General features: G+C 35.2%; 1 protein-coding gene and 1 pseudogene across 1 annotated transcript; one reads left to right on the forward strand and one right to left on the reverse strand.

The window, feature by feature from the left end:
- Positions 1 to 673: 673 nt before the first annotated feature.
- On the reverse strand, positions 674 to 11,938 carry LOC148938523 (xaa-Pro aminopeptidase 2-like). Its single transcript, XM_089107727.1, has 3 exons — positions 11,861 to 11,938; positions 11,454 to 11,552; positions 674 to 881 (listed from the first exon to the last, which is right to left on the reverse strand). The coding sequence occupies exons 1-3, from the start codon at positions 11,936 to 11,938 to the stop codon at positions 744 to 746; spliced, it is 315 nt and encodes a 104-aa protein (XP_088963853.1). The 3' UTR covers positions 674 to 743.
- LOC148938524 (uncharacterized) lies at positions 3,941 to 6,523 on the forward strand (annotated as a pseudogene).
- Positions 11,939 to 15,166: the final 3,228 nt, after the last annotated feature.

Here is a 15,166-nt window from a genome sequence, read left to right on the forward strand (position 1 = left end):
TTATATGAGAGGGAGATTCCCTTTGTTTAATCTCCACTCTTTGCACTAAAGGTTTAATTTTTGCCCCCCAACGCTTTAAAAGCGAATGCTCAAACACAAAGGCAAATGGATTGGGACTTTTTTTTTAATATTTAGCAATATTTTTCTCAAAAATTAAAGGTTCATGTGCATTTCCTTTGAGAAAGCTTTCCTTTGAATTTTCGCTTACAATATTTTAAAAGGCAGTCGGTAAATAAACACTTGCAGTTACCCACTAGCTTCATTCGTTGCACTGATATATACTTTCAGAGCAGCATTATAAAACTTCCTTGTAAAAGAAGAGCCGCTTTTTACCTTTTTTTTAAAGAAAATTCTTTTTATTTTTAATCAGCATAAAAAGGACATTCTCTTGACGCTTTAGATGTTTCCAATTTTAAAGCTTCGATAAAGATTGGCGATGTTTGCTGTTTACTTACAGTTTCATACTACAAATATTTTGGAAGACAACACAAACTGAAAGAAAATATACCGAAAGCTTTCCATGCAATACTCACTTTTTCAGCCTTTAACCGAAGAAAAAAAAACAAGAACTTGGAAAAATATTTTAAATGCTAGCTAGTACGCTGATATTGGAATGTCAGTTTTCTTTTTCGTAACTTCAAATCAAAGATTGTTTTGTAAAAGTATTTGTAAGTACTGTTTATAACTTTTATTCTGCAAAGTATTTTCTAAACATACTTGATTATTTTTTTAAGTATATTTAACTAAACTGATCTAGAATCTTCGGGTATGAATTTTGTCTTTGACATCATCCAGTTGAAACCATCCATTCTGCTTTGTTTTTTAAGCTCTTCGCCAATCTCTAAACGAATGCGGCTATTGTACTCATTCAGCCATTGCTTCTGCAATAAATAACACTTTCAAAAAGCTTACAGAGTACTTTACTTAAAGCATTTTCACTAATATTCCTAGTTAGGTTTCTAACTTTCCTACCTAAGACACCATCAGCTACTTCAAAAACTATTTTCCTAACATTATTCCATCCATCTTCTACACTGTTTAAGCGTAAACTGTTAAATTAAATTGATAATGATTGCGATGATGATTGAGTTTTGGGTTTTGACATAAAAAACGTCATCAATACCTACCATGCCTTTGAAAATCAAAAATAGGTCCCACCACCTGAACAATTAAAACAAACAAAGGTTCGGCGATATGTCTTTCATAATGACAAAAGACAAGCCAAAGCAAAAGAAGAAGTTATTGTTCCATCACCTGAACAATGAAAAGAAACAGAGATTCGGCGATATGTCTTTCATAATGACAAAATACAAGCCAAGGCAAAAGAAGAAGTTTAAGTCCCACCACCTGAACAATTAAAAGAAACAAAGGTGGTTGTCAATGCCTTCTATACTTTGTAAAATCAAAAATATAGACTGGATAAATCTCTGAAAGAAAAAGAAGTTCTTGTCCCACAGCCTGAATAATTGAAAGACACAAAGGTTCGGCGATATATGTCTCATAATGACGAAAAGACAAGCCGAGGCAAAAGTTAAAGGTCCAATAAAAAATAAAAAAATTACACAAAGGCACAACTTTTAATTTAAAGCTAATCGTCTTTATTAGTGGCTAATGCTATTTTCCCTATGCTAGGAAATCGGGAATAACTGCTGCGATATAAGTGATTTTGCGCTGATTTTTTTTTTGACGACTCCCGAGTTAAAAAGTAAAATAATGCAGGTTTCACTTTTTCTATATATTTGTTTACTTTTGTCGAAAAAAAGAAAACAAGTTATTTTAGTTTGTTTAATAAAAATTTAGTAGATGAGAAATGAAAGTATATATTTTTTCAGTTTAATCTACTGGTATATAAAAAAAAAATGTTGTTTACAGAATTATTAATTTTTATTTTTTTTTTGGTGCAAAAAATTATTTTTAGTTTTAATTATTTTCTTGCTATAAGTCATGAAATCTGCTCCAAAGGCTAGAATTTTTGACAGTATGCAGATTTTATAATCTACAATGATTACAGAAAGTGTCTGATGTCTACCACAATTTAAATTAAATACAAAAGCAAAAAAATAAAAATAAAAAAATTGCTCGATTTTTACTTTATTTTCCCACTGTTTCCCGCTTGGTAGCGTTATTTCGTCAGCCAATAGGAAGAAAGCCCGCAATTTTGATTGGACTCTGTTCGGTATATCATTATGACTTTCGGATAGAAACTGTCAAAAAGACCTTTGAGCCATGAGGAAGAAAAATATAAACAGAAGGTGGCTGAATTTAAAATACCGGTAAGTAAATATTACATATACTAATATCCAGTCCAGAAGCTTTTAAAATTGCTTCCGATGGGTTCTGGGTTTACATCCCCTTCAATCTAAAATTTATGGAAAAAAACTTGTTTTATATGTACAATGGTTAGGAGACAAATTCACATTAGGCTTCCCAGACACGTACAATGTAATTTTATGGAGGAGGATGCAGAAAAATCTTACCAGCTCTACACAAACAATAAAAATTTATGTTTCAGGTGAAAGGATGTTTTATGATTTGGAGGAAGATTAACTACTTGCCTCCAGGATATCCAATAGAGGAAGCAAACTTGCTTGAAAGTTTTTTAGCTTTGTTTTTTGGGCGAGGAAGGGGAGTAGGGGGCCTTTCTAGCACCTGGTTTCCAGCTATCAGACTTGTGAAGCTATGAAGAAGACATCCCAGGGCCTTGACAGGGGAGTTCTGGTATATAATGATATGCAATAAGCTTTACTTCGGCTTTTTTTTATAGTAGTTTCTAAAGGGAAAAAACAATAATCTATCCCTGAGCTATTCCTGAGATTTTTAAAGTTATGTCTATCCTTATGAGCTGTATAAAACAGAGCACTTCCAATGGATCATATGAAAATAAAAATGTAATGAAAGTGGAGAAAGCATAAAATATGAACTCAGGAGGTGTGAAGTGGAGACCTTGGCTAAAATTGCCGAGGATCTGGAAGATGCAGCTAGACGGCATGATAATAAAATGTTATATTGACATTTTAATAAATTAAGAGAGAATAGTCAATTCGGATTTGCCCCAGTGTGGTCAAATCCCCCTTTCTATGACTATAATGAGAGACAGGTTGAGATGGCTAGGGAACATTGTGCGCAGGAGAGATGACAAACTGCTGAAGATTTTTTCTTTTCGGCCAACCACCTAGGGCTAAACGGAAACCAGGTCGTCTGTGGTTGGAGTGGAATTATGTCATAAAGAAAGAGTTACGGGAAAGGTAAACGTCCTAGGAGTGGGTAACCCGGGGGTTTTGAATATACGCCGCGTGATTGGGGGCGTGTGTAGCTGTTTTGGCCTCAGGTGACTTAGTGCTGCGTTGAGTTGTTAGCAGTAGTAGTGTTTCCAGTACATCAATAATTACTTCCCTTATGTGTATATATGTTGTGAATGATGGGTTTATCAACCAGCATTCCTTTTTATGTTTCATTTTTTATTTTTAGGAAGGTACGGCTTGGAGAACAAAAAGATGATTTTTCAACCTTATCTGAAATTAAAGAAGAACTTTCAGTAAATCCTAAACTAAACGAAGCACAGAATTTGGGAAGCGGTGGAGGTTCTTCTGGTATCGATGGGTCAGCAACATTTACCGATATTGACTTATCTGGAATTTCAGATGGAAATTGCATTGTAAATCTAAGACATTTCCTCAGTGAAGTAGCTTCTGTATTCACACACAAGATTAGTTGTAGACTATCATATGATAATTTGATAACAAAACAATTAGAACAGACAGGCCTGCAAACTGAACTGAAAGTTAAATGTAAAAAGTGTAACTGGGAAAAGAGGATTAAAAATGAACCAGATTGTCCAGTAACAAGTGTAAAATAATATCTTTCATGCTTTAGTACAGAAAGTAAACAGGTTACTTTCTCAAAAAAAGACTCAATTTTAAAAGGTTGCTTGAATTTGAAGGCCATTTGGGGAGCCATGGGCACTTGAGGTGGATATTGTACACTGTGTGAACTCTTCGGAGTGCTTGGAGTGAAGCCAATGTCGCAAATAGTTTATTCTCGTATTGAAAGACAGGTGGGTAGAGCTTGGATGAATAGTTTGTCGGAGATTTTGCGAGAAAATGGACGAGAGGCCTTACAATTAGCCATTCATGAAGTTAAGTATAAAAAGGACTCATACTGGACAAAAGTGGTATATGATGGAGGCTGGAATAAGCCTAGCAAAGGGCATGATTATTCAGCCAAAGGATGTGTTGCGGTTATCATAGATGCATTGACGAAAAAACTGTTATATGTTGGCATAAAAAATAAATACTGTTATATGTGTTTTTCTTCTGCAAACTCTAAAGTAAGTCCTAAAGACCATTTCTGCTTTCTGAACTATAACGGAAATTCAAAGAGCATGGAAACAGACATTCTAGTTGAAGGCTTTCGTTCCAGTGAAGAGATGCATGGATTACAGTTTTTAGAGTTTATTGGTGACGGTGATTCAAGTGTTTTTTATAAGCTAAAACAGTGTGTCTCTTACGGTTCAAACATACGGAAAGATGAATGTGCCAATCACGTCACAAACAACTATACAACGCATCTATATAACTTGTGCACAAATAAGAAAGGTTTGTACACCAAATTTCTTCCCGGAGGAATTATCCAACAATTGACCAAAAATTTAAGGGGTTCGATCAAAATAAATTCCGAAAATAATGGAACAGCGGAAGAATTGAAGAACCTGTTAAAAAGAGGTCCGTACCATGTTTTTGGAAACCACACAAAATGCGATTCCGGTTGCCCTAAATTCATTAATGACAAAATAGAAAGTCGGTGGAATACTTTTCCCATGCACGTGTTTGAGGATGTTATGCCAGGGGTAGAGATTGTATGTCGAAAAGCAGAGCAGCTCCAAAATGACGCAACTACAAACTTAGCTGAAAGCTACATGTCATTTGTTGCAAAGTTCATCGGGGGAAAGCAAATAAGCCGGTCTAAGGGAGGTTCATACCATGCAAGAGTAAATGGAGCCAGCCTTGCTTGTAATTCAGGTCCAAAATGGCATCAATTAGCTTGGAAAAATATTTTTAGGTCCAGTCCTTCTTGCTTGACGAAAAAGTATTGCAAAAAAACAGCAAAACATCGCTTAAGATCTAAAGGTAATTTGACCAGTTATTATAGTTCTCTTGGAGGAAAATATTTTGCTAAGTTAAAAAACAGAAATAATAACTTTGGGGATCGGGACTATGGACCAAACTGCAATAAGCCAGATATGACTTCTGATGAAATAAGCTCAGCCAGACGAAAATATACTAAGCAACATTTAAAATTGGATAGTGCCAGTATTAGCCGTTTGTTTTATAATACCAAGGGGCAATCAAAAAATGAGAACTGGGTTGAAGAGAGATCTAGAAGAATAACGAGCAGTTATTTTCATAGAATTGCAACTAGAAAAAATAGCATTAGAGTTGCCCCAATTGTTAAGCAAATTCGAAATTTGGCATCTAGATTCTGCCCTTATGAAAAAGGGTTTGGATTTAGAAGTAGTTGCTCTAGAAGCGTATGAAAAGAAATTCAACTTAAATGTCATAAAGGGAGATGAAATAGGACTTAATGTGCATCCACAACATCAATATCTTGGTGCATCTGTAGATGGATAGCTCTCTGATGGCACACCTATAGAGATAAAAACCTTACATAATATACCAGAATTCAAAACCATTTTTGATGCTGCTCAGTCCAAAAATCTAGTCAAAGGATTTTTTATTGAATCATCCAGTGAAGGTCTTCAGTTAAAAAAAAATAATAGGTATTTTTCCCAGATACAAGGCCAACTCGAGATACTATATAGAAAGATATGCCACTTAATAGTTTTTAACTCCATTGATGACTGGGAAATAATTACAGTTCACCGGTCAAAAGAATACTGGGCGAAAGAATTTCCAAAGCTTGAAGCTTTCTGGAATGAATCCTTACTACCTGAAATTTTAGACTCGAGGTTGGTAAGGAATATGGAAATCAGAGAGCCTATGGTCTCAGAGGATATGAACACCAGAGAGCCAAGCTCGTCTCAAGAAACCAAAAGAGGGAAGAAAAGAAGGTCAAGTCTGGTTGACGTGGACAACAAGAAAAATACACAGAAGGGATCGGGAGACAACGAAGAATCCACCAGTCATTCAGCGCATGAAAACAGCGGTTTTGAAGAAATATTTTGGTCTGATTTGGAATAAATGAATCTTTGTGTTTGATGTATTTTATGTGATGCATTTTGATGTACTTGTATTCTTGATGTGATGTGACAGTGATGTGATTATTACGGCTCTTTAATTTTAATTAGTAAGTGTGTAATGTACATTCCCAGCTTGCTGTGATGATCAAAGTCGCGTCCTTTTACCAGGCTTGTCCCATATCCACCGTGCTTGGCATAGTTCCAACACTCTTGGTATAGCTCTCACAGGTCCGCCGTTCTTTGCACACTGCCACCACGCTTCGTAAGCACTGCCTGGTGTACATGATTTCAGAGAGTGGAAAGCCACGCGATATTCCATCTTTTTCTTCCCACTATTTTCATCGTCACTTGTCTCATATCCGATGCTGTTGCTACAGTGAAGCAGGAGGTTGATTTACATCATCCTTGACTTTTTGCATGTGTTTAACAATTTTTTATTTGTGATGTGATAGACAGGCTTTTATATATATCGATTTTCATTGTCACTTGTCTCGTATCCAAGGCTGTTGCTCCAGTGAAGCAGCAGGCTGATTTACATTATCCTGGACATTTTCATGTAACCTTTGGCATAGTTTTTTGTGTCTCGCAATATTTCTTCCAATATCTCCACTGTTACATATCTTTTAGCCACATATTTCTTTGTTCTTCACTTTAATTTTTGATTCGTCCTGATTTCCATTGTAGTGTGTCTTATAACCGCATTTTTTGTACTTCACTTTTTCTCCTCGCTGTAAGTCTCGCTGCCGCTTATCTTTTAACCGCATATGTCTTTGTTCTTCAATTTCGTTCATCATTACTTTAGAATTTTTTTTTCAGTGACCTCATCACTTTCGTTATTGACTCGTTGCAATTTCCCCTGCAGCTTATCTTTTAACCACGCATTTATTTGTATTTCAGTTCCATTTTTGAGTCGTTGTAAATTTATATTCCGGGTAAAAAATTAATCTTATTTCTTTTTTCTTCAAATTAGTTTTAAACTCATAATTTTCTTTTTCACCAGCATTCTAACGACATATTTTTTTTATTCATTTTCTTTATAATCAGATATTTTTTTTCAATACCCTTTGCCTTAGCTGCTTGGATTAGTCATGTCACATTTGATGGTCTAGAATGTTCATTTTCACCGATTGCGGATTTACGTTTTTTAAGGTCGTCCTCTTGATCTTGTCTCATTTGATGCTCTAGTTTGTTCATTTTGAGCAATAGTTAATTTATGTTTATGTCCTTGAGATATTATCAAACTGCTGGAAATATCTTTTGTAAATAGAATCATTACATTTGATATTTTATACTTAGCCATGTTTTTGTGTATTTTTACATGCGCCATAGATACTAAAAATGAAAGAACAGCCCCTGACGCGGAAATGACGTAATTGTACTTTTGAAATATGTTCATAGATATGACGTTATCATATGAATTCTTTTTTGAAATTAGGGCTCTTAAAAAATTTCTCAAGCTTGTGACCCATCTAGATGGTTTTTTTTTCAGGAAAAATATACCAGGGTGCCAATTTTAAAACAAAAATATGGAGCCGTTGTGGGGGAAAAATTTAAAAATACATACATGCATAAACAAATAAATAAATGAATATTTATTTTTTTACTTAATTTCTGATAATTTTTTAAATAATGCCAGAAAATCTGGCTAAATCTACACGGAAAAATCCCCTCCCCACGAAAATATCCTATAGACAGTTAAATCCCGGTGAAAATTTAACCAGGACAATTACCCTCAACATCTCCGTGGGTAAAATTGAGTCGGTAAAGCTAAAACAAGACATATAAAAATAATTTCGTACATGAATTACGGGTAAGTCCCCCATTCTAAATTTTCCCTTTTCAAGTTAACCCCCCCCCCCCCGAACTTCCTTCCACATGGAAAATTCTACCCTTGGAAAGTCATCCCAGCAGAAAATTCTCCCCTACCCCATCCTAAAAATGTATGCATACTTCCCAGTAACAAATACTATACGTAAACAATGGGCAACATTTTTAACTTAAAGACCTTTCCCCAGGGGCTGCGGGGGTTATGTTAACTGCAAAGGACAAATTTATTGGGCCTTTCAACTATGCTGAACAAAATGGCGCTCTCAAATATTGAATCGCCGGTTTTTAGAAAAAAAGGGGCGTGGGAGGGGTCTAGTTGCTCTCCAATCTTCTTGGTAACTTAAAAAGGGCACTAGAATTTTTAATTTCTGTTCGAGTGACCTCTCTCCCGACATTCTAGAATCACTGGGTAGATACGATCACCCCTGGAAAAAAAAACAACAGGCATCTGTGATCATTCTTCTGGTAAAAAAAATACGAAATTCCACATTTTTTCAGACAGGAGTTTGAAACGGGAAGGCGTAATAACATCCAACCGTCAGGACATCCAACGCCATAACTTCCACAAAATCCATCATAACATCGACAAAATACTCCGTCAGAACCACCAACCGTCACAACAACCAAAATTTAAAAACATACTTTTTGGGGGTTTAATGGGGAAAAGGTACCTAGGTTAGGTTGGGTTAAGTATTTAATATATGCTATGATTTACCCCCACCCCCTGATGTGCAAATATATAGCCGAAATTTGTTTCTAAACTATTATATACTTATTGTTCTTATATAAACTTACAAATTTTTTGGCATATTGTGACGGTTGGTGGTTATGACGGATTTTCTTTTTGGATGTTATGACTTTTGATGCTTATGACGGTTATTCAAAATGGTAGCACCCTGCTTGAAACCTTTACAGTAGGATCCTTTAATACGCTGAATCTGATGGTGTGATTTTCAATAGGATTCTTTAGCTTTTAGGGGGTATTTTCCCTCTTTTTCAAAAATCAGGCAGTTTTTCTCAGGCTTGTAGCCTTTGGTAGGTAACACAAAACTTAATAAAACTTTATATTTTTAATCAGCATAATAAGCCGATTCTTTTGATATCAAACAGTTCATGGTTACGAACTGTAAGTAAGGAGCGACCCGGCTCAATAGTAACCGAATCTCTAAAAATCGGAATTTTGATACCAATAGATGCATCAGTAAAATCAAATTTTTATGCTTATTTAAAATATATAAGTTTTATTAAGCTTAGTTTTGTCCATTAAAAGCTACGTGCCTGAGAAAATTTGCCTTATTTTCGGAAATAGAGGGAAAAACCCCAAAAAGTCATAGAACTTTAATGAAAATCACACCATCGAATTCAGCGTATCAGAAAACCCTATTGTGGAAGTTTCAAGCTCCTATCTGCAAAAATGCGGAATTTTGTATTTTTGTCAGAAGAAAGATCACGGATGAGTGTTTATTTGTTTTTTTTTTCTTTCTTTTTTTTTCCCCAGGGGTGATCGTATCGATCCAGTAGTCCTAGAATATCGTAAGAGGGCTCATTTGAACGGAAATTAAAAGTTCTAGTGCCCTTTTTAAGTGACCGAAAAATTGGAGGGTAACTTGGCTCCCTTCCACGCTCATTTTTTTCCCAAAGTCATCCAATCAAAATTTTGAGATAGCAATTTTGTTTAGCATAGTCGAAAATTTAATAAATATGTCTTTTAGGATGACTTAATCCCCCACAGTTCCCGGGGGAAGGGCTGGAAGTTATGAACTTTACCCATTGTCAGACAGTTCGTGGTAACGAACTGTAAGTAAGGAGCGACCCGGCTCAATAGTAACCGAAACTCTAAAAAACAGAATTTTGATACCAATAGATGCATCAAAATAATTATATTTTTATGCTGATTTCAAATAGGTATCAAAAGTTACGCGTCTGATAAAATTTGACTTATTTTAGAAAAAAGGGGGAAACAACCCCTATAAGTCGTAGAACTCTAATGAAAATCACACCATCATATTCAGTGAATCAGAGAACCTTGCTATAGAGGTTTCAAACTCCTATCTGCAAAAATGTGGAATTTTGTATTTTTTGTCAGAAGAAAGATCACGGATGCAGGTTTATTTGTTTTTTTTTCCAGGGGTGATCGTATCGATCCAGTAGTCCAAGAATATTTTGAGAAAACTAATTCTGAAGACCATTAAAAGTTCTAATGCCCTTTCTAAGTGATCAAAAAATTGGAGGGCAACTTGGCCACCTCCCACGCTCTTTTTTTCCCAAAGTGACCCAACCAAGATTAATTTCATATGCAAAAAAATTCAATTTTTAGTTCAGAAGTGGTTATATTTTCTTCTACATATCCTAAACTGCTCATCTAATTTGATCTTCATAGAATCTAACGTGCTTTTACTTTTGTTTTTTTCTCCTGCGTTAAACTGGATTAACAAAAAGAGCCCAGGTGTCGAAGACTAATTGTGTTTCTGTCAATAGTCTCATACCGGGTTTGCTATCGACGAGATACAAGCAGTGGCGTTAGCAAGATCTGTAAGACCAGTTTCGAAAATTGAGCGGGAACAATAAAGACAATTACCCTTAAGGTCCGTTTGGACGTATTGACATCAAGAAAAGACTCCGATTGTCTGCGTTTAGAAAACAAGCGACAGTGAGAATCTATATATAGAAGCCTACCACGTGCCGAGTGCCGGGACCCAGTACTATATATATATATATATATATATATATATATATATATATATATATATATATATATATATATAATATATATATATATATATATATATATATATATATATATATATATATATATATATATATATATATATATATATATATATATATATGTCCCATAGTTCTGATATTACGCAGTGGTGGATCAAGAGGGGGGCAAGGGGGGGGCGCCACCCCTCTGTAGTTTACTTGAATAACGCAAGTTTGCGTTAATTCAACTTGGTCCTAATGCAAGTTTGTCAGATCAACCTATTTTGCGCCCTCCCTGAAAAAAAAATCCTGGAACCGCCCCTGATATTGCGTCCTACATTTTTTGGTTGAATTTTATTATAAATTGCTTAAGAAAAAATAAAACCAATAGATGAAGAAGGCGTTCTACGGCATTATGCTACACATTATTTTTTAATTTAATTTCGAATTCTCAAAAAAAACATGGCAAAAGTGACTTTGGAGTCAACCTTGATTTCTGACGCTTAACAACAGTAACTAGAAATACAACCCAATATTTATTTTATCAATGATGGCATTTTTCTGGTTTGGTGATATTATTAACAATTGAGTAACCTTAATAACTATGGCTATGCTGGCTTTGGAAATCATGTATAACGAAACTTATTCTCATAAACAGTAACAAGAACGAGAAAACAAAACCAGAAACGAGCCGCTATAATAAGCTCTAAATTGAACAACCTACCTGACGAACTGAAAGTAATTCAAGAAGAATAAGTGATGGCTCGTACGGTACAAGTGTGATGTGTTCAAGTCCATAGTAGCTTACGCCACTAAACTGTCGCTGAAAAATAAAATAAAATAACTTGCATTTTGAATTCAAAAGGCCAGGAAAATGGATCTTTGTGTGATTCAGTGGAAAAAAAAATTTCAACTGAAAGTAAGGAGCAGCTGTAAAACTTAAAATAAACAGAAGTTGTTCCTTGTTTTAGGGGGGCTTCCCCCTTCTCAACCCCCTGCTCGTTACGCGGAAATCTTTCAGGGCTTTAAAAAAAAATCAGTTGTTCTTCAGGGATTGGGACAAAATGTAAAATTTTAGCATGAAGAGCGAGGGATTGTGGAAGGAAGCCATGCCGATTTTGCCAAGTTTACTGCTCTCTGGGACGCTGTTAACAGAAGCTCAAAAGCCGCAGATGCTGTCAAAAAGGTATACGATAGAAACCTTATCATGCCAGTGATAACTCAATTAAATTCGATATATGACACTGCTAAAAGTTTAATGGATTGTCCCAAAAAAGAAAAGCTTCGTGATGTCTGTGATGCTTTACAGAAGCCAAGGTTTGGCTCTTGTGACGTAGATTTTTTAGAAATATACATGAAAATCATGGAAAATTAGCATTTGGTCCGGATATGCTTCAGGGGGAAGAAAAGGGTTACTTTTGTGCATCTTACCCTTCAATTCAATTTTTGGAAAAGAAGCTTAAGAATTTGAAAGATTCAGTGAGGTTTTGCCATCCACAGCTATGTGCTCTTCTTGTGGTTCTGGAGGAAAGATTTCTCACTATTCTGGACGAAAGACTTTTTCATGCCAAAAATTATGTTGCCATTTCAAGTCATTCTTATTTCATACTTAAGTGGTTCCCTAGCGAGAGTAGGGATGTAGCTATTGAATTCTTGGTAGAAGGGGTAAGAAAGGTTGAAGATCCCAGAGCTGTTAACGAGGCTAACAGAACTGACAGAGATAGCTGTCGATAGCAGAGATAGGATGTAGGGATGTAAATCTTGGCAGAAGAGGCAAAAAAAGTTGAAGATCCCAGAGCTGTTAACGAGGCTAACAGAACTGACAGAGATAGGTACTTTTCTGGTGAAGAATACTTTGACAATAGTAGCGAAGAAACTAGCAAGTCAGGAAATTGTGAATGCGTTGAAAATACGGGAAGGTGGAACTATCCACGCTAAAAGACTACCTAAGAATAATAAAAGTCTTCAGAAAATATAACCGCATAATTCCTTTGTCTGTACCCGCTGACCTACCGTTTTCGGCTAAGGAATTTTTCGGTGGAGGAATTTTTACGCCAAACAAAAAAGGCTTGGAGATACTATGTTTGGAAAGCAAATAATCTTGAAGGAAGCAAGCAAAAAATCCAATTAAATGTATGTCAAACAGCTCGTCGTAACGAACTGTAAGTAAGGAGCGACCCGGCTCAATAGTAACCGAAACTCTAAAAAACGGAATTTTGATACCAATAGATACACCATTAGAATCATATTTTTATGCTGATTTCAAATATATAAATTTCATCAAATTTAGTCCTACCCATCAAAAGGTACGTGCCTGAGAATATTTCCTGATTTTCGAAAAAAAGCGAGAAACATCCCCTAAAAGTCATAGAACTTTAATGAAAATCACACATCAGATTCAACGCGTCAGAGAACCCTACAGTAGAAAGTTTCAAGCTCCTATCTGCAAAAATGTGGAATTTTGTAGGTTTTGCCAGAACAAAGATCACGGATGCGTATTTATTTGTTTTTTTTCCCAGGGGTGGTCGTATCGACCCAGTGGTCCTAGATTATCGTGGGAGGGCTCATTCAAATGAATATTAAATGTTCTAGTGCTATTTTTAATTGAAAAGAAAATAGAGGGCAACTAGGCCTCCTCCCACGCTCATTTTTTTTTCAAAGTCACCCGATATAAATTTTGAGATAGCCATTTTGTTCAGCATGGTCGAAAAATACAATAACTATGTCTTTGAGGATGACTTAATCCCCCACAGTCCCCGGGGGAAGGTCTGCAAGTTATGAACTTTGCCCAATGTTTACATAATACTAATGGTTATTGGGAAGTATACAGATGTTTTCACTAGGGATATTTTCTGGCAACGGAGGGGGGGGGGGGATGGGTCGGAGGTTATGTGGGAGTATCTTCACATGAAGGAAGTTTTCATGGGTGAAGGAACATATTTATGAATGGGGCGCCGGATTTCCAAACCTTGTTTAAAAAAACGACCAGACATTAAATAAAAAAACAAACAAGTTTTTCAACTGAAAGTAAGGAGCAACATCAAAACCTAAAACGAACAGAAATTATTACGTATATGATTCGGTTCACCCCCTAGTCAATACCTTGCTCTTTACCCTAAAGTTTGTTTAGTACTTTCATAAGAGCTATTTATTCTAATTAACGGCCTTTGTGATAAAGGGGTCATTCTTAAAGAATTGGAGCAAAATTTGAACTTTAGCGTAAAGAGCGAGGTATTTACTAGGGGAGAGAGCCCCCTAACATACGCAATAAAATTATACGAATATAGAAGTTCATTACGTAAGTTAATTCACAAATTACGTATATTTATTACTAATAAAAACGTTCCTAATTAAAATTAAACAACTTTCGAGAAAGCCATTTAACCAAAAAAAAGTAAAATTAAATGCAAATTTTGATTTAATTATTCATGTACGGTAAGCCAAAATCAACACCTGCATTAATTCAAAAACGTTCAGATATTAAATAAAAAGAACAAGTTATTTTAACTGAAAGTAAGGAGAGACATTAAAACTTAAAACAAACAGAAATTATTTCGTATATGAAAAGGCTGTCCCCTCCTCAATGCCTCGCTCTTTACGCTAAAGTTTGACTCTGTCTCACAACTCTATTTTTTAAAACAATAAAAAACACTTTAGCGTAAACAGCGAGGAATTGAGGAGAGGACAGCCCTTTCATATACGGAATAATAGCTTTAAGTGACAAATTCCACGTTTGATATTATTTTTACTATCTAGAATTTTGATGCTATTTTCATTATCTGGATTGCATTATGGATTACATTTTCATTATCTAAAAGTTCCTGTATCTGGTAATCAAAGTAGAAGACAGTTTCTATTGCCTTTGCAAGGTACCTTTTCGATAGGGATCAGAAACAGATATCCGAGTATAAGCATTTCACTTCTGAAAACTAGCATATAGCACAATCATAGTCTATATGGCACCATTGCCGTATAGTCAGGGAGCCGCACGAGAGAAATGTTGATATTTAAGGTTTTGAGTGACTAGCAAGCAGCAGAAGATTTGAGAATACCATCTGGCGTAATCAATCGTGCTGAATACGAAAATGAACGTTATATAGTCGAAAAAATAAGTGCTACATCCCCATTTTCTCAAATTCTCTAAGAATTAATCTCAACTGACCAAAATTCCCTTAAAATCAATAAATAATTCAAAACTGATCCAAAATTGCTCAATCAATTTAAAGGAAAGGATCAATTTAAAGGATCAATTTAAAAATAAAAAAAAACCGTTTAAAAAAAAAGTAAAAAACAAAAACAAAAAAGAGTAAAAAAAAAGGGGGGGGGGATCAAATTTAAAGGATCAATTTAAAGGAAATTGAATAAAGTACAATCTTCTTTTTCTAAAATTGTTTTATCTTTTGATGTTCGATTTAATTTTAATTTTTGAATCTTTAA

Source organism: Artemia sp. Qi Xiang Cuo, unplaced genomic scaffold, assembly GCF_049724085.1.
Source record: "Artemia sp. Qi Xiang Cuo unplaced genomic scaffold, ASM4972408v1 HiC_scaffold_3176, whole genome shotgun sequence".
Taxonomy (NCBI): domain Eukaryota; kingdom Metazoa; phylum Arthropoda; class Branchiopoda; order Anostraca; family Artemiidae; genus Artemia; species Artemia sp. Qi Xiang Cuo.

Excerpts from the sequence above, each read along its gene's own strand:
- LOC148938523 (XM_089107727.1), bottom strand. The coding sequence starts at position 11,938 with ATGATAAGGTTTCTATCGTATACCTTTTTGACAGCATCTGCGGCTTTT. Across the intron at positions 11,553-11,860 it reads TAACAGCGTCCCAGAGAGCA|CGACAGTTTAGTGGCGTAAG; the intron begins GTAAACTTGGCA and ends TTTATTTTTCAG. Across the intron at positions 882-11,453 it reads AATTACTTTCAGTTCGTCAG|AAGCAATGGCTGAATGAGTA; the intron begins GTAGGTTGTTCA and ends TATTTATTGCAG.